This window comes from Martes martes, assembly GCF_963455335.1.
Source record: "Martes martes genome assembly, chromosome: 10".
Classification (NCBI taxonomy): domain Eukaryota; kingdom Metazoa; phylum Chordata; class Mammalia; order Carnivora; family Mustelidae; genus Martes; species Martes martes.
This window is the reverse complement of record NC_137898.1, coordinates 9,622,783-9,636,578: the sequence shown is the minus strand read 5'-3', so window position 1 is coordinate 9,636,578 and position 13,796 is coordinate 9,622,783. Positions and strand designations below refer to the sequence as shown.

At 57.5% G+C, this 13,796-nt stretch overlaps 1 protein-coding gene across 1 annotated transcript in view; it reads left to right on the top strand.

The window, feature by feature from the left end:
* Positions 1-1,125: 1,125 nt before the first annotated feature.
* FADS2 (fatty acid desaturase 2) overlaps positions 1,126-13,796 on the top strand; it is a 31,770-nt gene continuing 19,099 nt past the window's right edge. Inside the window, exons 1-4 of the mRNA XM_080817366.1 lie at positions 1,126-1,679; positions 9,540-9,650; positions 11,327-11,524; positions 11,638-11,739. Of these exons, the coding sequence (XP_080673492.1) occupies positions 1,473-1,679; positions 9,540-9,650; positions 11,327-11,524; positions 11,638-11,739 (618 nt within the window). The 5' untranslated portion in view covers positions 1,126-1,472. The remainder of the gene's footprint in view (positions 1,680-9,539; positions 9,651-11,326; positions 11,525-11,637; positions 11,740-13,796) is intronic.

The window sequence follows — 13,796 nt, the reverse complement described above, 5'->3', positions numbered from 1 at the left end:
TAATTCAGTGTTCCTGTTAAAACCTAAAGGTCAGCTCCTTCCGGCAACAGGGCTTACGGCCCTCAAACAGGTGGACTGTGGAGTCACAAGGGAGGGAGAAGGGTTCAGGGCAAAATGAATTCAAGATGGAGTTAGTCCTGCTACACCTTCACCTCACAGGGTTGGGCTGAGAAGCTAATGAGGGGGGTGTGCCAGCACTCAGGGACCTAGAAATCATCCCACTGAAATAGGAGGGCAGCTTATGAACTCCTGATTCCCAAGGCTGTCCTCACCCCCCACCTCCCTCTGTTCATCCTTAAATTCCACTTAGCCTCAGTCCACCTTCAGGATCAGGGATGGGGCGCCGACTCCCCAGCCAGCTCCGTCCAGCTGGAGTCGGGGGGCCTGCCTCTCCCACCTAGCCATTCGATGCCACCATCTTTATTTCCCGGAGTCTGTCGGGTACTACTGTCCACTGCGTCGTGTGGGGTCGGTCCTGTATGGCTTCCCTGTCCGGTCGCCCAACTAGCCGGTGTACGGGGCAAGGACCGTGTCCCGCCCGTCGCGGCGCCCCTTCCCCTCCCCCCCCCCCAACCATGGCGCCCAGCACAAAGAAGCAGAGCCGAAGTCCTGCAGTTCTCTCTTCGGAGAGCGCCTGATTACAGGGTTCAGAGCCCTGGACGAGTCCGAGGCCGGCTCGTTTGTCCAGGGAGGCTGCAGGACGGCGCCCATTGGCAGAGCGCGGACAATGCGGAGACTCCCGCGTCCCGATTCCGGCGGGCCGGGGAAGGGCGTCATCCGGGCGGGCCCGGGAACTTGCCCCAGTCAGGTGCATGCCCCGGAGCGCGCGGCGCCCAGCCTTCGCCCCCGCTCCTCTGGGATCTCCTCCGGCGCACCGGGGCTCGAGCGGGGAGGGGGAGGCGAGGCGGGGTGGTAGGGCGGGGAAGGGAGGAGGTCGGACACGTAGCGGCCTCGCGGCTGGGCTAGACTCTGCGCGGGCGCGCGGGCGGGGGAGCCGGGGACCGCCGCTCCAGCCCGCTGGCCTTCGAAAGATCCTCCTGGGCCAATGGCAGGCGGGGCGACGCGCCCGGATTGGTGCAGGCGCTCTGCTGATCACTGTGGAAACCCGGGCGGCGGGGAACGCGGGAGGATGCGGAGCCGTGGGCGGGGGAAGCCGGAGGGGCCGGCAGAGGAGGCGTCCAGGTCCTGAGCGACCCCGGAGTTTTTCCAGGAGGGAAAAGTCCAAGGCGGGCTGGTGGGAGGAGGGAGGGGCAGAGGGAGGGGCGGAGGAAAGGGATCGCTTGGGGAAGCCGGGGAGAGTCGGAGGGAAGGCAGGGGAGACTGCCTAGCTCGGGGGAGGAGGCTGTGGGAGGGGGCGCCGCGGGAGGGGCAGTAGGAGAAGACAAAAGCCGAAAGCAAGGAGGCCCGGGCCGCACACTCGAGCTGCGGGCGTGGAGGCCACAGTGCACGCGGCATCCCGGTCAGCAGGCAGCATGGGGAAAGGGGGGAACCAGGGCGAGGGGGCCACAGAGCGCGAGGCGCCCATGCCCACCTTCACCTGGGAGGAGATTCAGAAGCACAACCAGCGCACGGACCAGTGGCTCGTCATCGACCGCAAGGTCTACAACGTCACCGAATGGGCCAGCCGGCACCCAGGCGGCCAGCGGGTCATCGGGCACTACGCGGGGGAAGATGCTACGGTAAGGGCGTGGGGGCTCTGCTGCCACCTTTCTGTGCCGCACGCAGGCCGGAGTCAGAAGCCAGGGATCCCGGGGCTCCAAACCAGACCTCCAGCCCTGAATGGAGCGTGGGGCGTCCAGGAAGCAAGGAAAGCGTGTCTCCTGCGCTCGATCCCCGCCCCAGATCCTCATCCTTTAGGACAGCGGGGGCCACCTGGCTAGCGGGGTCGGATTTTGGAGCCCGGGAGGTAGGACGCGGCGGAGATCCAAGCCTTGGCGAGCAGGTTCTGCCGCGCGCGCTAAGGACACACACCTCCTTCCTTCCGCCGGGTTCACACGCGGCCGGGTACTCCCCAAAGGGGGCGCTTGGGCCCCAGGAGTTTGGCAGCCCCAGCGTGGAAGATGGCCGCTCCTGGGCGCCGTGGACCGGAGCGGGAGACGAGCCAGGTGTGGGACTCCGCGCGCGTCCCTCACTCTCCAGCCAGAGAAGGGGGCGGGGAAGATAGAGGCCTGTGGTCGACCGGGCTTGCTGCGGCCCTGAGAAGGTCCGCAATGGCTGCCACGCGCAGACCGCCCGGGAGCTGCTGTTCTCATGCTCTCGGGGACTACCAGCACCCACCCCAAGGGTCGGTTCTTGGGCTCCGGGGTGGGGAATTGGAAGGAGGGTTTGCAAAGCCCGGGCGAGGGCGGGGGGGGGCAGCAGCGTGTTTTTAGCAGCACTAGGCTGGCTTGGCAACAGGTCCCGCCTGGCCGGGGTTACTCTCGTACCTCGCAACTACTCAATGGTCCTCTGTTTCTAAATCCTGCCAGGAATGCCCTTCCCTCATCTGCACTCCTGAAGGTATTGAGTGCGGAGCGGCCCATGGTACCCTTCGGCCCCTCCTGATCCCCCAGTCTGCAATCCTGGCATCTCTTGAAGATGCTGCTGGAGCCCAGAGGATGGGAACTGGAGAGAGGGAACCCAAGGGAGTCCAGGAGGGAAGAAAGGGGCCTCTTGGAGGCAGCAAGTTGGAGGCCACTGGGGAGGGGTGAGTAGGGGAGAGGCCATGGGAGAGACCCGCACAGGACGCCTAGCATGCTGACCAGTAGGGGGCTTTTGCTGTCCTAGCTGTATGGGCCCCTGTCCTACCGCGGAACTTTGGATCTCCCTACCTCTTCCAAGTCTTCTTGGGACAGGCCTACCCAGGCAGGCCAGACCAGGCAGTTACAGTCTTGGCTGGGAGTGGCTTACGGCTTTGGTGAGCGGGGTCCAGCCGTGTGCAAGCTTTAAAAAGTGGTCATCACGAGATGGTGCCTACAGCTTCTGGGCTCATCTGGTTTTACCTGTTTGCTTGGGAACACTGCCTCAGCCTTGGGGGCTTGACCGCCCACCACAACTTAGCGGGCATACGGTTTTCAGACATCTGTGTTATGTCACGTGGCTGTTTGTGGAAGCTGGGTAACGGCAATTCTCAAATAAGAGACCTGCCTCCTGGTCGAGGTCTTCCCACTGTGAAATACATTCTCTGATGTGGAGAAAATATGTACTGTGTGGCAGAGTGCTTCCTAAGCCGCGAGTAAGCACTAGAAACATTGCTTCTTGTCCCTCGTCCATGTCCATCTGGCAAGTGACGGAAGAAGGTGAGGATTATGTAAAGTGAGCAACAAGGAATCCGGTGGAAAGAAGTCGAGATTTATGCCAATTTTACATGTTCTGGCAACGCATTGCACAGTCATTATCCCCGAAGCTCACCACTTTCTTTTTTTTTTTTTTTTTTTTTTAAGGTTTTTTTATTTATTTATTTATTTGACAGACAGAGATTACAAGTAGGCAAGAGAGGCAGGCAGGGAGAGAGAGGAGGAAGCAGGCTCTCCGCGGAGCGGAAAGCCTGATGTGGGGCTCGATCCCAGGACCCTGGGATCATGACCTGAGCCGAAAGCAGAGGCTTTAACCCACTGAGCCACCCAGGCGCCCCCGAAGCTCACCACTTTCTAAGATGAGGCTTTTAGGGCCTGGCATGGGCTAACTGGGGACAGGGTGCTCTAACATGGAGTGGGCAACTAGATTCTCCTCTCTTTGCTGTCTGGGACCAGGGCGGGGAAAGGCCATGGGCAGTACAAGGTTGTATGGGAAGAGGGCTCCAAAAGGCAGGGATAGGCGAGGAATCAGGAGACCCTTGTCAAAGGCCATGGGGCAGGTGGCTTTGCCCCTCTGAGCACGGACTTCTTCCTTAAAGCTTGGGGACAGAGTATTCAGGCCATGCAAGTCGGGGAGGGATGGCAGCAGATAAGAGTTCGGATCCCCGGGAGCCCCCAGTGCACTGTTTTGAGCCGATCACAGTACAATAACAGCCTCCAATAACAGGTCAGAAGTCAAGGAAGCCATTCTCGGGACAATTCAGGACCCCAGTATGGGGTTTTCCTGATTCTGAGAAAAGGCCTCGAAAGTCAAGACCACCTCTTCCCAAAAGGGCGACCTAGCCAAGGGCAGTTGTCATTTGGTGCTTCTGCAGAAGTAAGAACTTGGCCTTGCCTGTAAGAATACAGGTGCTTAATTTTTGCAACTCACAATACGCATTCATGCCCGTTAGTGCAGCCCGCCCTCAGATCAGACCTGCAGGTATCTCTCCTTGCTCTTAGGTTTAAAAACCTTGCTCAAGTTTGAAAAACTTGCTCCAGTGTCTGCGCTCAGCCCTGAGCTCAGGATCTACCCTTACCAAGCCCTCCAGGCCCGCCTTCCCTCCCCCCTGTCTCCTTCCCTCCCTCCCTTCCTTTTCCACCTCTCCTGCCCTCTGGCACTCCTCTGCTCTCCCCATTGGCAGAGGGAACCCTCTGAGTCCCAAGGATGTCTACTCTTCAAGGCAGATGCAGAACTTGCCCCACTTGGGGCTTTTAATCTTCAGCTACGATTCAAGACACATGTAGTGTCTCCGCGTCTCTGAGCCCGGCCCTGGGCGTTAAACTGAACAATTCAGCCCGTGACTGCAACCGGTGGCTTTGCGTCCCTCCTTCCTCTCACGCTGGGGCTTGACGCTGGACCCTCTCCTTCTAGGTCTGTTCTGCAGCTTTTCCTGCCCCGTCCGCATCAGTCGCCTCTTGGAACCCAAGGAAGGCGAGAAGAGGTCAGGGTTCTGTCCGTCTGCGGACCTGCTGCCATGTTGTTCTTAGGAAAAGGCGACCGATTGAAAACAGAACAAATCTCTGACCTCCCTTAGACAGGGTTGGGGGGCGGGTGTGGTGTTTGGAGGCAGAGGACTTAGGTTTTTATCCCAGCTTTACGAATTCATAGGCAAGGCATTGCCTGTGAACTTTGCTCTCACAGGGCTGTGAGATGAGACGTTACCGCCAGGCTCCAGGGGGCTGCCTCCAACTTTAGGACACGGGTGTGAGGGACCTTAACAGGGGGTGCTTTAGCCTCCTGTGCGTGTACGTGCACGTTCCCGGCACACAGGCTCGGGAGTTCAGGAAATCAGAGATTGGAGTGTGAAGACAAGTTGAGTGACCCCATTTTCTCCAAAGGAAAAGGCATTGACTGTGCCTCTGTTTGTGCCTAGAGGACGGCTGTACCTTCTGAGCGGGACTAGGGCAGGGCAGTCCCACTCTCCCGGGCTACGGCCTCAGGAGAGCACCCGCTCACCCTCCTCCCACTACTTATCACTTGTGAGGGTCCCTTCCATCTCTGTGGGACCCATGCAGGTACTTACGTTCTGTGCAGTCAGGCCCTTCCCTTCCCCTGGGATGGAGCACAGTCCAGGAGCTCGGCCGTGGAGAGGACGTCAGGGACTCTGTCTCTACCTGAGAACTCAGGGAACTTCTTCAGCTTCTCCCTCTTTAATCCCTTGTTCTGCAGAGGCCTGGTTCCCAGGGCCGTTCCCTGCAGCCCGGAGTGCCCTCGGGGTGCTCCTCCCATGTTCCCCGCTCCTGGGCTCTACGCCAGTGGGGCTGGGTCTGGGGAAGGGGTCGTTCCAGCAGAAGTTGGCTGGCTTTGGCGCTGGGTGGGGCGGAAGCGGGAAGTGCGGCACATGGTATCTTCCATTCTGGGATCTTCGGCCATTCCTCCCGCAGCCTGCCCTCCGCACCCGCAGCACACGCACCTGCCCGCCTGAGGACGGCTCCATTCTGCTCTCTCTCAAGCCGTTGCTGCTCCTTTCTCTTCACCCTTGGCCCAGGGCTTCCAGAAAGCCTTTGACCTCTCTTCCTCTCAGATGAGGACAGAGGCTGGTCCAATTCTTGCTCCAAAGTCAGCATTTGGATTGGCCCCATCGTACTTTGCATGGTGACCTCCTGATCCAGCCAGACACGTCTAAAACCCAGGAGTTCCTGGGAACCTTCTGGAGGTCCCTCCGTGACACTTTGAAGGGGGAGACGCAATAAGTGCTCAGCTCTCAGCGGGGAGGAAGCTTGTTTTGATTGAGACATGTGTATCAGCATTGGAAAACTCTAGAAGTAGGCACACCTGCAGTGAGACGGTGGGCTGGCAGCTTCGCCTCCCTCCGTCTCTTGCTTGTCTCTAGAATAGGACCTGCCTTGGAGTTCGGTAAGGATTAGTGGCTTATGCACCCAAAGCCCATGGCTCGGTGGCAAGCCCTATGTGTCTTAGGATGTGACAACTCTGCCACCACCGCAGTGGGGGGCTGGAGAGGTTGAAGAGTTCTGTTGTCTCAGGAGCGTAAGCCAGGTTGCTAAGCCAGGTTGCGCAAAAGAGCGCAACAAGGGTGTGAGCATGATTGCAGAGTGGGCGTTTCCTGGGGCTAGAGGGGGCGTTTCCTGGGGCTAGAGGGGGCAGACCAGACCCTCACGTTCACTTGTGAGCCCTCCTTAGGCTTCCTCGTAGGCCCAGGAGTTGCAGTGAGTGAGATGGCCATGGCCCTTCCCTTGTGGAGCTCATCAAAGTCTAGAGGGGGGAGAATGACACATACGGAAGCAAGTCATACAGCTTGTGAATTGGTCACTGTTATGAAGAAGGCAAAACCGGCCGATGTCCAAGAGAGAGTGTGGGGCTGCAGGGTGGTCGGGAAAAGCCAGCCACGGGGCACTTTGGGAGCAGGGCTCCCAGGCGGGAGGAAGTGCCGTGCAAAGGCCCTGGCATGAGCACGAGCTTGGTGGGTTCACAGGTGGTCTTCACCTGGCCTGCTCAGAACGCCGTCAGACCTATAATGGACAGCCAGACGCGCTGTCCGTGCTTGGCTTCCTCAGCTGGCAGGAGGTGTGTGGAACCACAGCCCTGGAGTCAGGTGAACTTGGTTTTGATCCCGGCTCTGCACTTGGAGCAGAGAACGTTCCCTGCTTGCGCTCCGGGGTCTTCATCCACACTGCAGGCCCTTGGCCTTCTGGAACGTAAACAAGGCTCCTGACTCGCTCCCTGTCACACGGGGAGGTGAGAGGCCACCTGAGAGCCTTCTGGAGATGGCCAAGGAACAGTCTGGGCTGGGACGGGTGTCTGTCTGTCTGTCTGTCTGTCCGTCGGCTCCACCAAGCTCCCCAGTCCAGGCGGGGGCTTGAGGGCATGACCTGGACCTGCGGGTGGGGTGATTGGGGGCTGGGGTGGGCAGTGAGTGCTGGCTGAGAAATGAGTCGCTTGCAGACTTGAATTTTACCTCCCAGTGAGGAGTAGAGAGTGGTGTGGTTTAGTTATCAGACACAGCAGTTGGCTCTCAGGAAACTGCCTTACCAAAGGCTTCCCGTCGCTTCTGGAAAGCCGCGGTCTGATCGGGGGAGGACCAATGAAGGGGCTTCTGTAGGCTCTGCCTCTGGAAGGCCGTCCTGCACCGCTGACACCAGGCCCTGCCTTGGATACTGCTGGAGGGCCTTTCCCCGGGGCCTCTGGGCTCAGTGGGGCCGGGAAGGGCCTCACTTCGCAGAGGTCGCTGAGGCCGGGGGTGGGGACAGCTGACCCGGAGGGCAGAGCTGGTTTGCGCCAGCCATTGCCTGCCCGGGGCCCCGGAAGGGCCTCACGTCTCTTCTCTGAAAATATACTTGATCTGATCCTTTGCCACCCTCCCTTTCTGTTCAGGTAGGGGGGCACGGACATGTTTTTAAAACTGTACAAATTGTTGTTTTGTTGGTCTGTTCTAGACACAAACAGAATAAAGACCAGGTAAAAAGTCTCGATGCCAGGCATGCAGTAAGGAATTGGGAGAGGCCTGGCAATCACTGTCGGGAGATACTTTAGTGGGGAGTTTAAACATGCTTACGAGTTGTGGGTATTTTCCTGGTTCGTCCCTCATTTAAAAAAAATTTGAAGATTTCCAAACATGCAGAACTGTTGAAAGAATAAGGGAACACCTGGCATTTCTTCAGCCAAGATGCACTAATCTCAACATCTTGCCATGTTTGCATTCTCCTTCTTTGTGTGTGTGTATATATATATATATATATTTTTTTTTTTGTACGTGATTTTCTTTTGCCGAATCCCATGAAAATAAGTTGTCTCAGTTACGCCATCTCGTCCCTAAGTTCTTCACCACCTGCTCCTAAGAATGGGGACATTCTCTAACATCATCACAATACCTTTCTTGCAATGAAGAAAATGAACAGTAAGTCCTTCCTATGACCAGATACCTGGCCTGTAGTCAAAGTTTCCGATTCAACCCCAAAAATGTCTTGCGGAACAGCTGGGTCTTTATTTTTCCTCCCTCCAAATAGGAGCCTTTCAAATCAAGCATTGCATTTCTTTTTTAAGATTTTATTTATTTATTTGACAGACAGAGATCACAAGTAGGCAGAGGGGCAAGCAGAGAGAGAGAGGGGGAAGCAGGCTTTCCACTGAGCAGGGAGCCCGATGTGGGGCTCGATCCCAGGACCCTGAGATCATGACCTGAGCCAAAGGCAGAGGCTTAACCCAGGCTTAACCCTTAACTGAGCCACCCAGGCGCCCCAAGCATTGCATTTCTTATAATAATTTAGTTTTATCTTTTTCAGTTTTTTAAAAGCTAAACATGTCTTCCCAACACACATGCGCGCACGCGCGTGCACACACACACACACACACACTTTTTCCCCCACGATGTTGATGTTTCTTCTGGTTTCTCATGGTATCATTTGACTTTGTTCTCTATCTTGCAGTGTGTCAACATTTGGCTCACTGCAGGGTAAGTGCTTGCCACTAGGACATCATACGGTAACCTATGATGCCAGCTCATCCCCAATGAAAATGCCATGTTTGTTAATGAGATGACTTATGTAATAATATAGATTTAATATAGAATATAATATAATGATTTTAGTAACGCAAATAGAAAAAAACCCAGAAGGAAACCAGCTAAAATATTAGCCAGTGTTACTTGCTCGCTGGGTGGTATCTATTTTCCTCTTTGTTCTTGTGTACATTCTCTAAACTTGCACGTTATAACTTTATCATTGGAGTTATAATAATAATATTATTATTATACCATATTTTAAAAATTTTTTAAAGATTTTATTTATTTGAGAGAGAGAGCAAGAGAATGAGATTGAGCATGAGTGGGGGTGGGAGGGGCAGAGGGAGAAGCAAACTCCCCGCTGAGCAGGGAGCCCCGACGCGGGGCTTGATCCCAGGACCCCAGGATAATGACCTGAGCCGAAGGCAGACGTTTAACAGACTGAGCCACCCAGGGCACCCCTATTTTTTTTAAATTTTAAAAGCAACAGTTGGGGCCCAGCTTGTGCATCTCCCTACAGGGGTGCGTTTTTCTGACTCCCCTGGAGGCGTCCTGAATGTCTGCACACACCCCTTCGGTGTGCTCAGGGTGGCGACTGGGCACCGAGGGATCTGCCGAGATGAGGCCGGAGAGAGCATCTGGGGCCAGGTCCTGGAAGGCCTTGATCAGGGTCCAAGTGGGGACACGGAGAGCTGAGGCTGGTTAGCCCTGCCCTCCCCGGGTCTGAGGTCTCCCACTCACCACCTGCTCTCCGCCTCCCCAGGACGCCTTCCTCGCCTTCCACCGTGACCTCGACTTTGTGCGCAAGTTCATGAAGCCTCTACTGATCGGAGAGCTGGCCCCGGAGGAGCCCAGCCAGGACCGTGGCAAGAACGTGAGTGTGCCCAGACCCAGCAAGGAGGGGAGGGCTTGCGGGGAGAGGGGGTGCCTGCCTAAAGACAGAGAGTGCCAGGTGTGGGCCACGGGAGCCCCCGCCCAATACCTGGGGTCAGGCAGGACTCCGAGACTCCTCGGTGAGCCCCTTCCCTTGCCGCCAGCCTGAGCTGGCCCCTCGCTTGGGGTGATTCGTTCCCAGGCTCCTCACCTCCCGGATCTCAGTAGTTAGGCTGGGCCCAGGGTCTTCAGTTCTGGTCCAGTCCTCCCGCTGTTTTCTCTCTCCTTCCCTGGGAAATAGAGCCCATTCTGTGTGTCAGAGGCCAGCCTCCCCTCCTCCTGGCTCTCCCTGCCCCTGGCCCTCCCCTTCCTCCCCAGGGCTGAGGGGGGAGGTTGTCTTCACCCCTCCCCGGAGCTCACCTGGGGTTCCATCCCGCTCCCTCCACCCGTGGCTCCGTCCTCCGCCCTCCCCGGCTCCCCTGCAGACAGGCAGCTTCTCTCCTCTCTTCTGGGTCCTGTGGGCTCCCTCCTTCCCAGCCTTGCTTCTCTGGCCCTACCTGCTTTCCCCACTTTCCCTACTTAAATGGGTGTCAGCCACTCTTTAGATCCTTTGCCACTTACCACCCAGGCTCCCAAACCTGGCTCCCTCCACCCACACGGCACCTCTTCCCCCCACCTGCCCGACTCCTGCCTCCCAGCCGCATCCTTTCTCCCGGCCATGCTCATGTCTCTGGAGTCGCCCCCGACTCCCCCTGGGCCTCCCCGGCCCCCCATCCCCAGGACCCACCGAGCTGTCCTGCCTCCCCGAGCTCTGTAGGGGCAGGGATGTTGTCCTATGGTGGGTTTCCCCCACCACGGCCCCTGAGACTCCACAGAGCGCCAGAGCAAGTAGGGGCAGAGTCGGGTGGTGGAAAAGCGCGAGCTTGTGTGTATGTGTGTGTGTTAATACGTACATACCCAGAGCACAAATTTTACCATTTTAGCCTGTTTTAGAGGCACAGTTCAGTGGCTTTGGGACACATCACATTGTTCTGCAAACTTTTACCACCATCCACTTCCAGGACTTACTCATCACCCCAAATTATAACTGTCCCCATGAAACATTAACTCCCCATTAGACATCCGCCCCGTGCCCTGCAGCCCTGGGAACCATCGCTCCACTTTCTGTCTGGCACTTGCCTACTCCCGGCGGCTCCGTGGTGTGGAATCATACAGTATTTGTCCTGTTATGTCCGGCTTAATGTCACGGAGCGCGAGGTCCGTGAGGTCCATCCCTGCGGCAGCGGCCGTTGGGCTCTCCTGCCTCTCGGAGGCCGAATCGGACTCCATGGTGCGGAGAGACCACGTCCTGGCTGGCCAGGCGTCCACTGATGCGTATCTGGTTTGCTCGTGCCGTGTGCCTTGGGAGGAGCGCTGCTGTGAATGTGGTGTGCAAAATACCAGCTTTCGAGTCGGAGCCTTTCTCTGCCACCGACCTGGCTGGGGCCGAACACGTGATGTGCGGGGCAGGGGGGGCCCAGGTGGATGGCTCGGGTGTGGTGCACCGTGGCCGGGCTTCCTCAGGTCACAGGCCTGTGGGGGGCCCCCTCTTGGCCACCATATTCCCTGGCAAGAAGACGTTGGTCCCCTCCAGCGCAGCCGGATGGCTGACACCTTCCCTGTGCTCTTGCTCCCTAGTCCCAGATCACCGAGGACTTCCGGGCCCTGAGGAAGGCGGCCGAGGACATGAACCTGTTCAAGAGCAACCACCTGTTCTTTCTCGTCCTGCTGGCCCACATCATCGTCATGGAGATCATTGCCTGGTTCATCATCTTTTACTTTGGCAATGGCTGGATTCCAACCATCATCACGGCCTTTGTCCTTGCTACCTCTCAGGTGAGGTGTGGTGTCCGGTGAGGGACCGGTGAGGTCCCCCCACTGCCCGCCACCCGCTCGCAGAGGCCGGGGACGTGGGAAAGCTGGTGTCCTGAAAGCACCTGTCTCCGCAGGCCCAAGCTGGATGGCTGCAACACGATTACGGCCACCTGTCTGTCTACAAGAAGTCCTCCTGGAACCACATCGTCCACAAGTTCATCATTGGCCACTTAAAGGTAAATACCAGCAGCCCTGGGCATCTGCCCATCAGTTAGCGGCTGGCACGGCCTCAGCTCACTCTGCCTGGGGCCAAGTGTCCTCTCGGGTCAGCGTCTGTGGCCGCAGAGTACCGCGGCATGCCCGGGAGCCAGGCCTTCCTGCCGGACTGTGCGAGCCCTCCCCTCCTCTGACCTTCCCAGCCCGGCTCCGATCCTATTAGGCGGAGAAGCAGGGTACTGGTTGTGAGGACAGGCCTGTGCTGCTCTTGTGCGTTGACTCCGTTGATGATGTTATTTATAGTGTTTGCTCTTTATCTAAAAACTTATCTAAAAAAATCCCTGTTAGCCTGAAAGGGAGATGCTGTCAGGGAAGTCTCTAGATAAGAGACAACGATCCGCTGAGCCACAGGCCCGGAGTTGTTTAAGCTCACGGGGAAGTAGTTCCTCTCACACACACACACACACACACACACACACACACACACCCCGCCCTCCACTGATGAGGAGGTCATCCCACAACGTGTTACAGCGAGGCATGTCCTTAAGAAGACAGGTTGGCCTTGCCAGCGACCTTGTGCTCACCCGATAGGCCAATCTCCTTGATTCTGGACATAAGTCCTTGCCAGCTCATTCTGAAACATCTCGTTCCCCAACTCGGTCCTTTCCCAGCAGCACCCAGGTGCTTTCCTAAGAAAGGCTGTGTCCCAAAGAATCCCATTCCGGGTGCCTGGGTGGCTCAGTGGGTTAAGGCCTCTGCCTTCAGCTCGGGTCATGATCCCAGGGTCCTGGGATTGAGCCCCGAATCGGGCTCTCTGCTCGGCAGGGAGCCTGCTTCCCTTCCTCTCTCTCTGCCTACTTGTGATCTCTGTCTGTCAAATAAATAAATAATCTTTAAAAAAAAAAAGAATCCCATCCCGCCTCACCCAGGCTTGGGAAGGGCTACCTATCTGGGTTAAGCTGGTCCCCCCCAACCCGCCCCATGACCCAGGTCAGGGGAGCCCGTGGCCGGCTGTGGATCTGGAGAGGGGCAAACTCCAGTTGAGCTAATAACCAGTCGCCTGCAGCTCGCCTGGCCCTGAGCCTGTGGCGGCCTGAGAACCTGGTTTCTTTCCAGAAATACAGGGGTGAAGGCAGAGGGCGTGCACAGTGGAATGCTTTGTTTCATTTCCTCCTCTTATCTGCTGGATGAAACCCTCCTCAGTGTTGGAAAGTAACATTTTATCCCGACCCCCAGTTATCCCCACCCGCTTAACAAAGATGGGCTGTGTCCTGTTTCCAGATTCTGGGAGGGAGCTGAGAGGACCTTTCCTGCCTGACGTCCCTCAGTTTTTGCAGGGCCCAGCTCTCGTGTTGGATGGAGGAGGAGGCCAGGACAGAGGACTGGCCTCCCTGGAGAATGTGGGTTTATGATGTCAGAGCTCTGGAGTGAGGGGAGGACGGGGTACTTGGGCTCAGAGATTCTGCACTCACGGCTGGCCGGTCCTCCGCTTGGCTGTGTCCTCCTTGTCATGTGTAGGCTGGGGGCCCGGCCATGCAGCTCAGCCTGGGGTGCCCCAGAGCCGGGAGCCTCACAGCCGGCAGAAACCGCTCCGGCACCCCACAGTCACACGGCTGCAGACGAGTCTTGTAGATCCGTCTGCTCTCCTGGTTCCCTTTGTTGGGAAGAAAGGGGGTCGGCTACAGGGAGGGCCCCAGAGGCCCTGCTCCCTTGAGTGGTTTAGCACAAGCTAGTGGGGAGTAGAGAACAGGGTGCCGGGCCCCTTGAGGGGCCGGGCCCTGCTTCCTACTCGCAGCCTGAGCCACTGCGGGATTCCAGCATGGGCTCTCCCCATCCCGACTTCTGGTGTCTCCCAGCGGACATTTCTTCCAGAGGATGATCTTGTACAAAGGGTTCTGAGCCATCATACCTCTTTCATTGTTTGGCATTGCACGCCAGATATAATACACAACACAAGGCCAGCACTGTCCAAACTGCACTCTGGATTCAGAAACCAGGAGACCGCCAGCCTTTCCATGCATCATCTCGGGCCACCAAGGGCCGGGACTAGGGCAGGGCAAGTGAGGCACTCGCCCAG